Source organism: Mustelus asterias, chromosome 6, assembly GCF_964213995.1.
Source record: "Mustelus asterias chromosome 6, sMusAst1.hap1.1, whole genome shotgun sequence".
NCBI lineage: Eukaryota > Metazoa > Chordata > Chondrichthyes > Carcharhiniformes > Triakidae > Mustelus > Mustelus asterias.
Genome location: NC_135806.1, coordinates 71,662,353 through 71,677,554, shown reverse-complemented (window position 1 = coordinate 71,677,554; position 15,202 = coordinate 71,662,353). Strand labels below are relative to the sequence as shown.

General features: G+C 41.9%; 1 protein-coding gene across 3 annotated transcripts in view; it reads left to right on the top strand.

Annotated features, from left to right (window-relative positions):
- Positions 1-1,931: 1,931 nt before the first annotated feature.
- pcsk5b (proprotein convertase subtilisin/kexin type 5b) overlaps positions 1,932-15,202 on the top strand; it is a 337,923-nt gene continuing 324,652 nt past the window's right edge. For all 3 annotated transcript variants that reach the window (XM_078214531.1, XM_078214532.1, XM_078214533.1), the window contains exon 1: positions 1,932-2,566. In XM_078214531.1, coding sequence (XP_078070657.1) covers positions 2,387-2,566 — 180 coding nt within the window. In that variant the 5' untranslated portion in view covers positions 1,932-2,386. The remainder of the gene's footprint in view (positions 2,567-15,202) is intronic.

Sequence of the window (15,202 nt, the reverse complement as noted above, 5' to 3'; positions counted from 1 at the left end):
ATCCATGGAATCAGTCAAACATCACATGGCAGATCAACATCAGAAATGAATGCTATCACCCCAGCTAATGACCTAACATCAACATTTCCAGAATGTTTCAACAAAATTGGCAGGTTCAAGGAAGCTGCAACATTATACTTGCAGTAGAATGCAAATCCATTCAGTGATCCACCACATAATTACAGCATATACTTACAAGACAAATTGAAGATTGAACTAGAATAAATGGAAAAAGACAGAATTGTTAGAAGAGTGCTGGAGCACACAGTTTGGTGCAGCTCAATTATATGTACCATAAAGAAAGACAGATCATTGAGCTTTGAATGGTTATCTATACAAAACACCCAGATTAGAAGAGTTAAATCTGAGATTTGTAGGTGCAATTTTTTTCTCAAAACTTGATGCCAAGCATGGCTACTGGTCAGTACACCTTGCAGAGAAATATCAAGGGGTGACTATATTCCATACCCCATTTAGACAAAACGGGTTTCAAAGACCTCCTGCCACCGCACTCCTTTCACAAGGATGGGCATTGATGGGGGCACGGAGGTTGAGGACAGAAAACCATGTGATGACACCTCCAAGAATATGTCCAATCAGTGTTGGAACCCTAAACTGGGCTAAGACTGAAAAAATCATCAGTCAGAATTCCAACTCTAGTAGAAAATGTGCACATGTAGATATTAAAGACTGAAAAAGGCTGAGGTACAATCCCTGAACGGCTAAATATGACCAACACTATTGGTTCTCAACCTCATGGGACTCTCCTCATCACCTGAAAAATATAACATTTTAGCCGTTTACCCCGTTTCTGTGGTTATGGTTCCGCCAATATGCCACTGGAGGAATCACCGGAAATTCCAGCTGTCCTTGAAGTAACTCGGGATGAATAGTTACTCGGGTGAGAGATATCATGTGGTGGGAATCTCTTGTGGAACATGAACCTAACATGAGACAGGATTTAGTTCGGGGTGGGGGTAGGAGAAAAGGATAAACCTTGAGGGGAAAAAAATCTTCTAAGTCATTAATAGCCAACTTATGTTTTGTTGTTTCCTAGTTATATTACCACCCCTCTGATAAACAGCAATTTTGTTATTTGCGATATTCTGGCTCCAGGTGGGTTTGCAATTTGGCCACAACGACTTTTTAAAATCGTTTGGATGGTCAGTAGATTTTTCAGAGGTGATTAATCTACCGTTTCAGGCTTGGATTGCACACTTTTTCGCTGCTGTATTTTTTTGTAAAACCTTCAAAACCTTAATTGAAACGACAACACCACCACCAATACAAAAATACAGTCCTGACCACCCCCCACCATCACCTTTATAGATTTCAGGATGAAGATAAGCTTCGATATTGTTTTGCTGGGATATGTTTTCCTGAAATGAAAGGATTGTAATGTTAACTGGCTGAAGTGTGTGGGCTACGTACGACCTTATCATATTACATTACAGAAAATGTTATTGAAGGGATTTCATTTGATTCACAACTTCACGTCGCTTGCTATTTCTCCCTAGTATTCTTGGTGAGAGTTCACGGTTGTTTTTTTGTCGGTTTAAGTAGGACGGGCAGAGTATTGTTTCCCCCGATCTATATGTAACATTTAAAAAAAATAACATGACAATAAGTTACACAATTATATGGTTGTGTGGGGTATAGGAGAAATTGACAGACTCAATCCTTCGCCTTGTGCAAGAACATTTGCAATCCATTTTGCCAAGAACTTGTTTTTCCCCTCTGGAAAAGGAAGGGAAAATCTCAACGTGTTTGGTTTGTTAGAAATTTACAATATGTTGTAAAAAAAATCCAGTTGTAAGCTGAGAGCACTAGGACCAGGGGAAGTTCTTTTTCGTAGATTTCTCTGGCGGAGGAGGGGGCTGAGGGTTAATTGAGTTACCGGTAGAGTTGGAGGAGGCGCTGTGGCCATCTTAAGGCAGAGCTTTATCTGAGTCAGGAACAGAACAGCCAGCGAGCTGGGAACAGTGCACTTCATCACACACAAGGTCTATGTATCTAATATACAGGCGCGCACAGAGATAGAGACACACACACACAATAGCTGCACCACTGGGAACGACAGCAGCTCATAAATCCGCTCAGGTCTGCCGAGCACATCCAAACCACAGGCACTGACTGGCGCTCCAGTCAGTCTCTCTTTCCCCACCTGGTTTATCATCAAAAGCCCGACTCAATGAGAGAGAAAGGTTCATGAGGAGCGGATGATCGTGCTTTTCGGTGGAGTGGACGAGTTTGTTCCAAGATAGACTTGGAGAGGACACACACGCTCTGCCCGTCTCTTGAAATTGAGCACGGGAATTGGGTGCGAGGATCCGGACTTCAGAATTTTTTTTGAATTTCCCCCCTCCACCCCCCCCCCCCCAAAAAGATGGTCCGAACGGCGAAGTGGTGCTGGGATCTTGTCTTCTCGCTGGTGCTGTTCCTCGGGGTTTTGCTGCCCTTTTCCAGAACTCTGATGTACACCAACCACTGGGCTGTGAGGATAACCGGGGGGAGCGAAGAAGCCAATACAATCGCGAGTAAATACGGATACAGAAACTTGGGACAGGTAAGGTGCTTTGGGAGCAAATTCATTCTTGACCCCGTGCGTGTGTGTGTTAGAAACATTGATCTGTGACTCTCCACAGCTCCCAGGTTGGAATGTAATTTCCCCAGACCGGCAGCAGCACAGTGGGCGGATTTGTTGCTTGTTTAAGTTGTGACTCTCCGGCTGGAATAAAAACAGATTGTAATTCAGCAATAATGAACTTAGTTTGCAATGAGTGGGTTTCCTTGACGAAATTATTTTAATTGGGCTACATTGTGCGTTTTAAAAGCACTTCTCCCGCAAAAACGTTAACTTTTATTTAAAATAAATGATGTTTGAGAGCCTTTCAGAAAACTTATTGGGAACAGGTTCCGGATCACACCTGGCCTTCCAGCAGAGCAATTTTAACCCACTCTTTCCTCAGGTGGGAGTAGCGCAGGTGTGTGATGGAGCTGGGCTCCCGGAGGGGGTCTGGGCTGTGCCTGGGGTCTGGGGTGGGCTGTATGGGGGTGGGGGGGGGGGGAGTTGTCTGGTCTCGGAGGGAGGGGGGGGTTTGGGGTGCTAGCCTAGGGGGGGGGGGGGGTTCCCTGGCTGGTGGTGAGCAGGGGTAGTGGGGGGTAGGGGAGGGGGTGCTGGCTTGGGGGGGGGGGGCAGCTCTGCAACCGGACAAGACACTCTTAGTTCTCACCCAAAAAAATGTTGGCGAGCTGTTTTTATTTTCTTTCTTTTGAGAGGGGCCAGCACGAGAGGTGCAGATCTGGAAAGCTGAGCCATACAGAGAAAGCAAGCCCCAGGTTGGATGCATCTCCACATCATGTATCAGGCAGAGTCAGTGACTCTGGGGACGCTTCCCGCTGTTTGGAAATGAGCGAGTGGACTTTGAGATCTCCTCCCGGGGACAGGGAGGGGGGCCGCCGGATCCGCCACCAGCTTTCCCCTTCACCTGCTTCGAAAGGTTCAGCCTCTCCATTGTCCTTTTGAAAATAAAGCTCAACCTTCAAACACTCCGAATCTCCACCCTGATCAAATGCGGGCTGCTTTAATGCAAGTCCAATCTGGATATCAAGCCAGTTCCATTGAGGAATTTAGCCTCGCATTGCTCTCCCTTTATCTGGCAACACTTTTCATTTTCACACCTGCTTTTTTGAAGCTGCACTTTTCCCACTGCCACCTGTCTACGGAAGATTTTGGCCTGTTTACAGGTGTCATTCAACATCTGAGCAGTATTTTATTGCATCTGTATTTCCTTGACAGGTACGGTATATGTTCAAAGTCCAAAGATGTGCAGTTAGGTGGTTTGGCCATGCTAAGTTACCCCTTAGTGTCCAAAGAAGTGTAGGTGAGGTACATTAAACATGGTAAATGTGTGGGGTTAGGGGGATAGGATGGAGGGGAGGGTCTAGGAGGGATGCCTTTTAGGAGAGTCGTGCAGATGCAATGGGCCGAATGGCCTCTTTCTGCACTGTAGGGATACTGTGGTTCTAATGTTCCAAAGTGGTTGATAAAGCAGCGGTGCTATGTTGAATGATAATGCCAGCTTGAAGAATTCAATTTTGGGAAGGGAGAGAGGGATTGTGTGTGGTGGTTTATATCTGTGGTATCTACAATTGAGGGAGGGGGATGCCAAGCCTCACTTAGAGTGTTGAAGACTTGTGCTAAGGAAATTGTAAAATGATAAGGTCACAGGTGGTTTTGTGTGCAATGGTTTTGAATTCAGAAGAGGATGGGGAGCCAATGATCATTGGTAAGAGTGGAGGTAAATTGGACATTTTTTTGTGTTAAGTGAGAAATTTAAGATTCAGAAAAACATTCCGATTGATTTGCTAGAAAATGCTCATCACGCTGCTTTCCTGCCTGTTTAGGAATAACTCGGTAGTATGTCACTCTGCTCTTGTCAATTTTCCAAACTATGGGAGAAGGTTTGGTTCATAATGAAAATAGTTCAGCATTCACTTTAACATAACCTTTAACTCATTAAAATATCTCGAGGTACTTCATCGGATCATCATAAAACAAAATGACTTTGAGACACAAGATATTAGGTCAGAAGGTCGAAAGCTTGATTAAAGCAATACATAGTTGGCTGGTTAGCTCAGATGGCTAGCGTATTGTGCTAATAATGCCCAGGTCATCATGGGTTCGATCCCTGTATAGGCCACACAAAATTGTACGTACTTGTACAATTTAAGTTCCAATTTTTGTTGGTGTGGACTCGATGGGCCAAAGGGCCATTTCTGCACTGTATGATTATGATTCTATGATCTTTGAGTGAAGTGAGATAGGGGTGGCAGAAGGGAATTTCAAATCTTATGGCCTAAGCCATAAAAAACCAGGGGTGGTCAAGAGGCCTGAATTCGAGGAATGCCGATATCTTGGAGGATTATGAAAGGTTTGACATTTCTATAGGAACTCTCATGATTGCCAAAGTGCTTCAGATTCTGATAAGTACTTCTGAAGTGTAATCACTGTTATAATGTGGGAAATGCAGCAGCCAATTTGCACACAGCAAACTCACACAAACAGCAATGTAATAACCAGACAATCTGTTTTTGCCATGTTGATTGAAGGATAAATCTTGGTGAGGACAGTGGGGGTAACTTCTCTGCTCCTCTTTGAAATAGTACCATGGGATTTTTATGCCCATCTGAGAAAGCAGACAGGGCCTCAGTCTAAAGCCTCACCTGAAAGATGATGCCTCTAAAGGTATAGCACTCCTTCAATGTTGCACCGGACCATCAACCTGGATTGTTGCCATCAAATTTTTGGAGTGGGACTTGAACACACAGCCTTTTAACACAGGTGAGAGTGCTACCACCGAGTCACAGGTGACACTTTGTTAGGATCTTTTTCTCTTTCATTTTTACGTTTTTTAAAAAAATGAAGAATGGGGTTTTTCAAAGGATGATTTGACAGATGGTGATGGCAAGCAGCTGTTGACAAAGAGATCATTCTTCATGTCAGTGCCTGGACAATGAGTGTTATTCAGCTGTTCAAATATGGTATTGTCACATGCACACATTTCAAAATGTCTAATTCATGTCCAAAGACATGATAGCCAATTGAAGCATAATTTTCTGCTTGAATTCAGTAAATTAGTTCAAATTGGATTGAAGTGAGAAACTTGCTTTTCCCTAATTTACTAGAAAAATGCACTACCTATTGGGGCACTGAACCATATGAATCAAGAGTTTCTGGACTGTGTTCAATTACTTAAGCTGCTGTGTTAGGACTTCAGTGTCCCTGGCCTTATTAGTGGGAAAAATCAATAATCAGCAGTGGGATCTATCACTATCTGCTGAATCAAAATGGGTGGGAATGGGCATCTGGTGGTGACAGAATTTGTTCTGCTATGATTTAGTTGAATTGTGTGCTCACACTTACTGTCTTGGCTCACATGGCTGCTTGTGCGAGGCACTCAAGGGTTGCTGTGAACCATTGTACTGTGCCGCAGGATGAGTCTTCCTCAAAATTGTTTAGACAATGAGAAGCGATAACTTGAAATAAAGCTTCAACTTCTGTAACAGTAGAGCACAATGCTTTACCATGAGATGTGCTTATTCACTAATTTATTGGATTGAGGGATGGAACCGGAATTATTTTTGTCTACAAAGTACACCATGAAAACTTCTGGAGTTATCTCAAGTAGCCTAGCTTAAGCTTTTTCATCTTGGTCATCCTATTTTGGAAACTGGAATTGCTTTGAAACTCATAGAGCCATCGAGGTTTACAGCATGGAAACGGGCCCTTTGGCCCAACTTGTCCATGCCGCCCTTTTTTTTAAAACCCCTAAGCTAATCCCAATTGCCCGCATTTGGCCCATATCCCTCTATACCCATCGTACCCATGTAACTGTCTAAATGCTTTTTAAAAGACAAAATTGTACCCGCCTCTACTACTACCTCTGGCAGCTTGTTCCAGACACTCACCACCCTCTGTGTGAAAAAATTGCCCCTCTGGGCACTTTTGTATCTCTCCCCTCTCACCTTAAACCTATGCCCTCTAGTTTTAGACTCCCCTATCTTTGGGAAAAGATATTGACTATCTACCTTGTCTATGCCCCTCATTATTTTATAGACTTCTATAAGGTCACCCCTCAGCCTCCTACGCTTCAGAGAAAAAAGTCCCAGTCTATTCAGCCTCTCCTTATAACTCAATCCATCAAGTCCCGGTAGCATCCTGGTAAATCTTTTCTGCACTCTTTCTAGTTTAATAATATCCTTTCTATAATAGGGTGACCAGAATTGCACACAGTATTCCAAGTGTGGCCTTACCAATGTCTTGTACAACTTCAACAAGACATCCCAACTCCTGTATTCAATGTTCTGACCGATTAAACCAAGCATGCCGAATGCCTTCTTCATCACTCTGTCCACCTGTGACTCCACTTTCAAGGAGCTATGAACATGTACCCCTCGATCCCTTTGTTCTGTAACTCTCCTCAACGCCCTACCATTAACTGAGTAAGTCCTGCCCTGGTTCGATCTACCAAAATGCATCACCTCGCATTTGTCTAAATTAAACTCCATCTGCCATTCGTCAGCCCACTGGCCCAATTGATCAAGATCCCGTTGCAATTGGAGATAACTTTCTTCACTGTCCACTATGCCACCAATCTTGGTGTCATCTGCACACTTACTAACCATGCCCCCTATATACTCATCCAAATCATTAATATAAATGACAAATAACAGTGGGTCCAGCACTGATCCCTGAGGCACACCGCTGGTCACAGGCCTTCAGTTTGAAAAACTTCTCTTTACAACCACCCTCTGGCTTCTGTCAAGAAGGCAATTTTGTATCCATTTAGATGCCTCACTCTGGATCCCGTGAGATTTAACTTCATGCAACACCCTACCATGCGGTACCATGTCAAAGGCCTTGCTAAAGTCCATGCAGACAACATCAACTGCACTGCCCTCATCTACCTTCTTGGTTACCCTTCAAAAAACTCAATTAAATTTGTGACACATGATTTTCCACTCATAAATCCATGTTGCTTAAGAGAGATTTAAAATTCTCTCCATCTTCTGAATGTGTTGGCTCATGTCGGCCGATAGTTTCACAGGTGACAATGCTCCAGTACCTCAGTGAAGAGCCCATTTTCCACATGTGAGCTTATTGGTGATTAGATGTTTCACTATGTTGGGTACCCAAGCTGTACCTGATCTTGCCTGCTTTCTGTATCCTGTGAGAACACCACCACCTGGAAGTTCCCCTCCAAATCACTCATGATCCTGACTTGGAAATATATCGCCGTTCCTTCACTGTCACTGGGTCAAAATCCTGGAATTCCCTAACAGCACACTGGGTGTACCTACACCACTTGGACTGCAATTGTTAAAGAAGTCAACTCGCCAACACCACCTTGAGGGCAATTAGGAACGGGCTATAAATGCTGACCTAGCCAGCTGATATCCCATGAATGAATAAAATACATGCACTTTTCAGCAGGGGTTTCAGATATAGTATGTCCAGGTTGGGATATTCCTGGTTGTTGGGGCTTAACAGTTAGTGATGCCTTTACTCAATATATATTCAGTTACTATTTGTATTGCTTACTTACAAATGACTAAGTCTTATAATATAACTGTAAACTGGATTTGGTACTGGATTATTTGATGCATTTTTAAGTAATGTCATTATTCTTTGGTCAACATAACTCTTCGAACTAAAGACATTCACTATTGCTAGAAGCGATTGTTTCAGATTCTGGTTTCTAGAAGCCAATAAACTGAGGCGTCTACAATTTACATTCGTGAAAGAAGGACAAAAAACTAATCTCTTGGCTTGATGAATAATTTATAATCTATTTTTTATGGTTGCATGGATATTAAACCTTTAGTCTATGGCTTATAAAATATTTATTCCCTTTTGAGATGTCATCATGTGTAAAAACATGTTTATCTACTATGAACACTTGTCTGAATGTTGGATCTGCATAGAGTTTTGGAGTGGGTAGATGTTTGAAATAAGGGACTGAATTATTCCTAAATGAATAATCTCTGGTAGTATTGATTCAGCTTTACTGAAATCCATATAAACTACATCAACTGCACTGTCCTCATCTACACACCTGGTTGCCTCCTCAAAAAAATCAACGACATTCCTTAGGCATGATCTCCCTCTGACAAAGCCATGCTAACTATCCTTAAGTATACATGTACCACAATGCGTGGTGAATTTATCCACTAAGCTGAAGGGACAGATTTGACTTGTTTTACTAATCAGATAATATCTAAACATTTTATTTAGAGCAGGACACAGACTATGCTCTTTTAGTTATTACCCTAGTAACTTAGGATCAATTTCCACCCCATACTTTGTAATTTTGACAGAACTATTATCAATATTTGTTTTTTGATTTTTACATGATCAAATCTGCATGCAGATTTACATTTGCTCCATAGGATACAGTGCAGAAAGAGGCCATTCAACCCATCGAGCCTGCACCGACAACAATCCCACCCAGCCCCTATCCTGCTAATCCCCCTGACATTAAGGGGAAATTTATCATGGTCAATCCACCTAACCCACACATTTTATAATTGTAGGAGGAAACCGGAGCACCAGGAGAAAACCCACTCTGACATAGGGAAAATGTGCAGGCTCCGCACAGACAGTTACCCGAGGTCGGAATTGAACCCGGGTCCCTGGAGCTGAGAGGGAGCAGTGCTAACCTCTGCCACCTTGCCCGCCAGTATGATTTCAGTTGACACACAACAAATGGTCAACTTAGATACCAGTCCCCCAGTGTTTCTGGTTTGCCCTTAAAATTTTAGTTGCCAATCTTCAATGAAAGTTCCTTGTTTGATAAGTTGATTGTGAGTAGGGATATTTAAATAATGTTTCCTTTACTGAAGTTAACTGCCGCTTGTGGTTGAATAGCACTATTATGATTTATAAAGTGATGGATTAAATTAGGATAGAAATCTGAAAATCACTCCATCTAACTTTCCAATACAATATTCCTAGTTAAAATTTGTCTTATCTAGGAGCCTGACAGAGTGAGTTAGGATGTTATTCTGCTTCTAATGGTTTAAATTTAATTCTGAATTGTTGGGGAGAATGTCCTTGGGCTTTCAATGATCAACTATTCATTCCTAATTGTCAGTTTTGTTTGGTTACCCCAGGAGTGGTTTTTGGAACTGTGAATCTCTGTGATGCAGTCAGGTCTAATGACTTTGAGTAATATGGGAGAATTCTATATGGCAACTAGTCTGTATACCAGCACTGCATTTTAAAGTAGGGGCAAAAGTTCCAATGCTGTTTCCAAATGTCGATCTTGATGAGCTGACAATATGTTACCAAAATACTTAAGAGGACACAGACCATGAGAACATTTACAGAATTCATAATGTAAGGCAAGAACAAAAGGAAACTTGGATAATTTGGGTTGTTCTGTTAGATCTTAATCCAGAATATAGGACATGCCTTTCTTTTGTTTGTTCAATATTGTTGAACCAGGAATGTGACTTGACTTGCCTTTGCGATGGAACTGAATGTCAGATGTAATTTATGATGACTATGAAACCTGTTACTCTGCTCCCTTTTATGCTTCATTTTTATATATGTTCTCTTTTAGGTTATGTGGCAATATTTTTTTAAAATGCTTTTGGCAAGACAGTGAGAAGGCTTTCAGAATTCAAACTGTAGATCCCTATTTCATTACAAATAAGTGGAGGTGATTTAAGATGTGTTAACTGTACATACTTGTACAAACTTCCATCTGCCATTTATTCCACAGTACTTCCAGTATGTCAATGGATGGACGTGGCTTAAACCAGAATTGCATTTTTAACTTATAGCCTAGAAAAATAGCTCATCTATTATGTGACTCACTGCCTAGAAGTACCCTCATCTTAATATTGTAACACAATTTTGCCATTGTTTTTAAATTGCATATTAGAAGGAGCAAATCAAAGACCAAAAGTACTCTGGCTCTTCAATATCAAATGCAACCTAACAGTTACAGGTGCTAAACTTGTTCGTATTTGCAGTGTTTAGCTTCTGTTTACACAAGGCTGTTTGTGCAAGATGATAGTTTATTGAAATGTGCTGTAGGTTGCTCCTAATGTACTTAATTTATTTTTTAAAGGTAAAAGTTGTAATTAATGGTGGGTTCCCACTGACATCTTCAATACATTATTGTACTTAGGAGGCCTGATCACAGAATGCTTGCTACTCGGCAAGCAGTGAAGCTGTTTGGCTACCAATTAACACATGTAGATTGACTGAAGATGATTAGGTTGATTCTTTCTTCTTCCCTTTCCCATCTGTTTTAAGATGTTCTTGATGCGGGTGAGGCCAGCAAGATTGCATTTATTGCTCATTCGTAGTGACCCTGAGTTGGTGGATGTGAGCTGTGAATCTGGAGAAGTAAATTCATGAAATGACTCCAGGATGAGTTACCTTCCATCTTCTAATAAACAGACCTCTCTTCCTTTCTCTCCCTCGACCCCAATAAAATTCTGCAAGAAACACTGTTAATTATCTTTTAAGTATCTGCATTTGATTTTCTTGCCCTTTATGCAGTTAGCTCCTCTCAATTCATATTCCAGTAACCTTTGTGAAATGAACTGTGTTTCAGCCACAACAAGCAGAGATTTTTGTTTCCCAGAAATCAAGTGTTTTTGTAATAATTAATCTGCAGGTTTCTGTTTATCTTGTTGTTATCTTTCTCATGGAGCCTCTCAGTAAACTAGACCTTGTGACTTAATGGACCTGCAGTGCCATGCTTAAAGCTGCTTTGTCCTATAACTTAATCTGATTTGAAGTACCAACATGTTTCCCCTTAGGGTTTGAAGAAAGTTCAAATAACCAGCCAGACTAGGAGCAGAGAAGTGTGTGTTGAGATAACTGTCTCTCTTTCTTTGCTAATTGCTGTCTCTTGGCTAGATGTGGAAATGGACTTGGCCGAGGTTCCTGTTTAACGCCTAGTGACTCCAGTTTGTATGAATGGTGGCTGAGGGCAGCATTGCACCTAATTGTTATCACCATGTTTAGAATTGTACACACAAAATGATGTGGAACAGGAGGACTGCAAGCATCGTTAGAACCATTCACCATCTTTTCAGAGAAAAGATGGCAGAGAAAATTTGTCAAAAACATGTCCCACTTGTTTATTCAAACAAAGTGCCTTATACCATGCGTTTTGTAATTTTACAAACATACTAATGCATATGCCTGGCAGAGAACAAACCTGTCATCCCAATTTTCTCTCCTAACTCCAGGCCAATTACTAGGTCATGTCACAAGGCTACCGTTGCCCTCATTTTGCTGCTAATCTCTTGTGCAGAGCCTTATCCAATACCTTCTGGACGTTTGTGTAGACAGCGTCACTGGGGCTCTCATACGTATCATGTTGATGACCTTTTCAAAAAACATTCAACCATATCTCAGACATGACCTTCTGATCAGAAATCCATGCTAACTCCCTGTCTTTGATCAGTTGATAGTTGTCCTTGTGCTCGTTCACTCTGTCTTCAATATTTTTCAATAATTTCACTAAATCTGATGTTCCATTAACAAGTTTGTATTACTTGGTTCCTCCCCACTTAAAACAACAAATTGATCTCCAGAACACAACTTCTGAGAATGTGGATTAGATTGAAATGAAAGGCCTATCCAGCATACTGTTTCCCATTGTATGATATCATGCAGTGGACAGTTTAAGACACTCCAAACAGTCACTCACAATGTTTTGGAATCACTTCATTCACATGAGCTCTATGGAAGTTGACAGTAAGAAGCTAACACCTAGGAGCTTGGGAACAGTCTCAATTGGCAACTTGACTGGGCAATCCCCAGGCATGCAGATCTGGATCACATAGAGGTCAAACTTTTTTGGTGTCCTGTACAGTGTGCTTTTTAATAAAAATCTACAAGATAAATACAGTGGTCAGAATTTTCTGGTTGCCACTTGCCCCAAGACTGGAAAATCCCACCCAAGGTCAGTGGACCTTTGCATGGTCCATGTCCTGCCCGCTATGATTCCTGTGGCGAGGGGGATGGGAAAATTCTGCCTCATGAGTGGAGCTCCTTGCTTAAATTTGATGCAACTTGTTTCAGACAATTGATTCAGAAAAGTGAATTGAAAGGAACTTTACAAAAATTCAAATTTGCTGTAAAAAAAAATACTGGTTCACAAAAGAGGTGGAAAGGCTTGTCAAGAGGAAGAAGGAAGCGTATGTTAGGTTGAGAAAACAAGGTTCAGTTGGCTCGATGGAGGGTTACAAGTTAGCAAGAAATAAGCTGAAAAAGCGGCTTAGGAGAGCTAGGAGGGAGCATGAGAAGTCCTTGGCGGGTCGGATCAAGGAAAACCCCAAGGCTTTTTACTCTTATGTGAGGAATAAAAGAATGACCAGGGTGAGGCTGGGGCCGGTCAAGGACGGCAGTGGGAATTTGTGCATGGAGTCAGAAGAGATAGGAGAGGTGATGAACGAATACTTTTCTTCGGTGTTCACCAAGGAGAGGGGCCATGTTTTTGAGGAAGAGAGGGTGTCATAGGCTGGAGGAAGTAGATGTTCGGAGGGAAGATGTACTAGCAATTTTGAATAAACTGAAAGTTGATAAGTCGCCTGGGCCTGATGAAATATATCCTAGGATTCTTTGGGAGGCAAGGGATGAGATAGCAGAGGCTTTGGCTTTGATCTTTGCGTCCTCACTGTCCACGGGGGTGGTGTCAGAGGACTGGAGAGTTGCGAATGATGTTCCTCTGTTTAAGAAAGGGAATAGAAATTACCCTAATTATAAGCCGGTTAGTCTTACTTCGGTGGTCGGTAAGTTGATGGAAAAGGTCCTTAGGGATAGGATTTACGACCATTTAGAAAGATGCAGCTTAATCCGGGATAGTCAGCACGGATTTGTGAAGGGCAAGTCTTGCCTCACAAATTTGACAGAATTTTTTGAGGAGGCAACGAAGTGTGTTGATGAAGGTAGGGCAGTTGATGTCATATACATGGATTTTAGTAAGGCGTTTGATAAAGTCCCCCACGGTTGGCTTATGAAGAAAGTAAGGATGTGTGGGATAGAGGGAAGTTTGGCTGATTGGATAGGTAACTGGCTATCTAACAGAAGACAGAGGGTGGTGGTGGATGGAAAATTTTCAGACTGGAAACCGGTTACCAGCGGAGTGCCACAGGGATCAGTGCTTGGTCCTCTGCTATTTGTAATTTTTATAAATGACTTGGAGGAGGGGGCTGAAGGGTGGATCAGTAAATTTGCTGATGACACCAAGATTGGTGGAGTAGTGGATGAGGTGGAGGGCTGTTGTAGGCTGCAAAGAGATATAGATAGGATGCAGAGCTGGGCTGAAAAATGGCAAATGGAGTTTAACCCTGACAAATGCGAGGTGATTCATTTTGGTAGGACAAATTTAAATGTGGATTACAGGGTCAAAGGTAGGGTTCTGAAGAATGTGGAGAAACAGAGAGATCTTGGGGTTCATATCAATAGATCTCTGAAGGTTGCCACTCAAGTGGATAGAGCCGTGAAGAAGGCCTATAGTGTGTTGGCGTTCATTAACAGGGGGTTTGAGTTTAAGAACCGTGGGGTTATGCTGCAACTGTACAGGACCTTGGTGAGACCACATTTGGAATATTGTGTGCAGTTCTGGTCACCTCACTATAAGAAGGATGTGGAAGCGCTGGAAAGAGTGCAAAGGAGATTTACCAGGATGCTGCCTGGTTTGGAGGGTAGGTTTTATGAGGAAAGGTTGAGGGAACTTGGGCTTTTCTCTTTGGAGTGGAGGAGGTTGAGGGGAGACTTGATAGAGGTTTATAAGATGATGAGGGGGTTAGATAGAGTGAACGTTCAAAGACTATTTCCTCAGGTGAATGGAGCGGTAACTAGGGGGCATAACTATAGGGTTCATGGTGGGAGATATAGGCAGGATGTCCGAGGTAGGTTTTTTACTTCGAGTGGTTGGGGTGTGGAATGGACTGCCTGCAGGGATAGTGGAGTCAGAAACTTTAGGAACATTTAAGAAGCTATTGGATAGGCACATGGAGTACTTCGGGATGATAGTGAGGAAATAGCTTGATCTGGGTTTCAGACAAAGCTCGGCACAACATCGTGGGCCGAAGGGCCTGTTCTGTGCTGTACTATTCTCATTCATATCGTATAACAAATTATAATGGCCTCCCTCTTTCTAGAGTATTAAACCTTGCACCTTCTGGAATGTAAGAGAAATATGAGTGTTTGTTTAAAAATGTAGTATACCATTTTATGAGTTGTATTATGACTCTTTTATGACTAGACATTGAGCAATGAGTGACCTCTGATCATAAGATATGGGGTCCACTGCCATCAATCAAGTTAAACTCCATAGAATATCTAGCGCGGAGCTGAAATTTGTTTATACTTTGTGCTTTTATCAATCAGATTAAAATGATCAAAGATGACCATTCTACAAATAGATTCATGTAGGTGCATACAGTTGAGCAACCTTAATTTGTTGTCTATAAACCTGTGTATAAAAGGCCTTTAAATTGTAAAATTTCTTCAAGTCTTCATGTGGGAACATTTTGCCGTGAGCAAATGGTGGTTGTTAACAAACCTCACAGTGGCAATTAATAGTTCCTTTTTAATATTACAGGAAGCTGCACTTTTTACATGGAAACATAGAAGCATAGAAAATAGGAGTTGACCGTTTGGCTC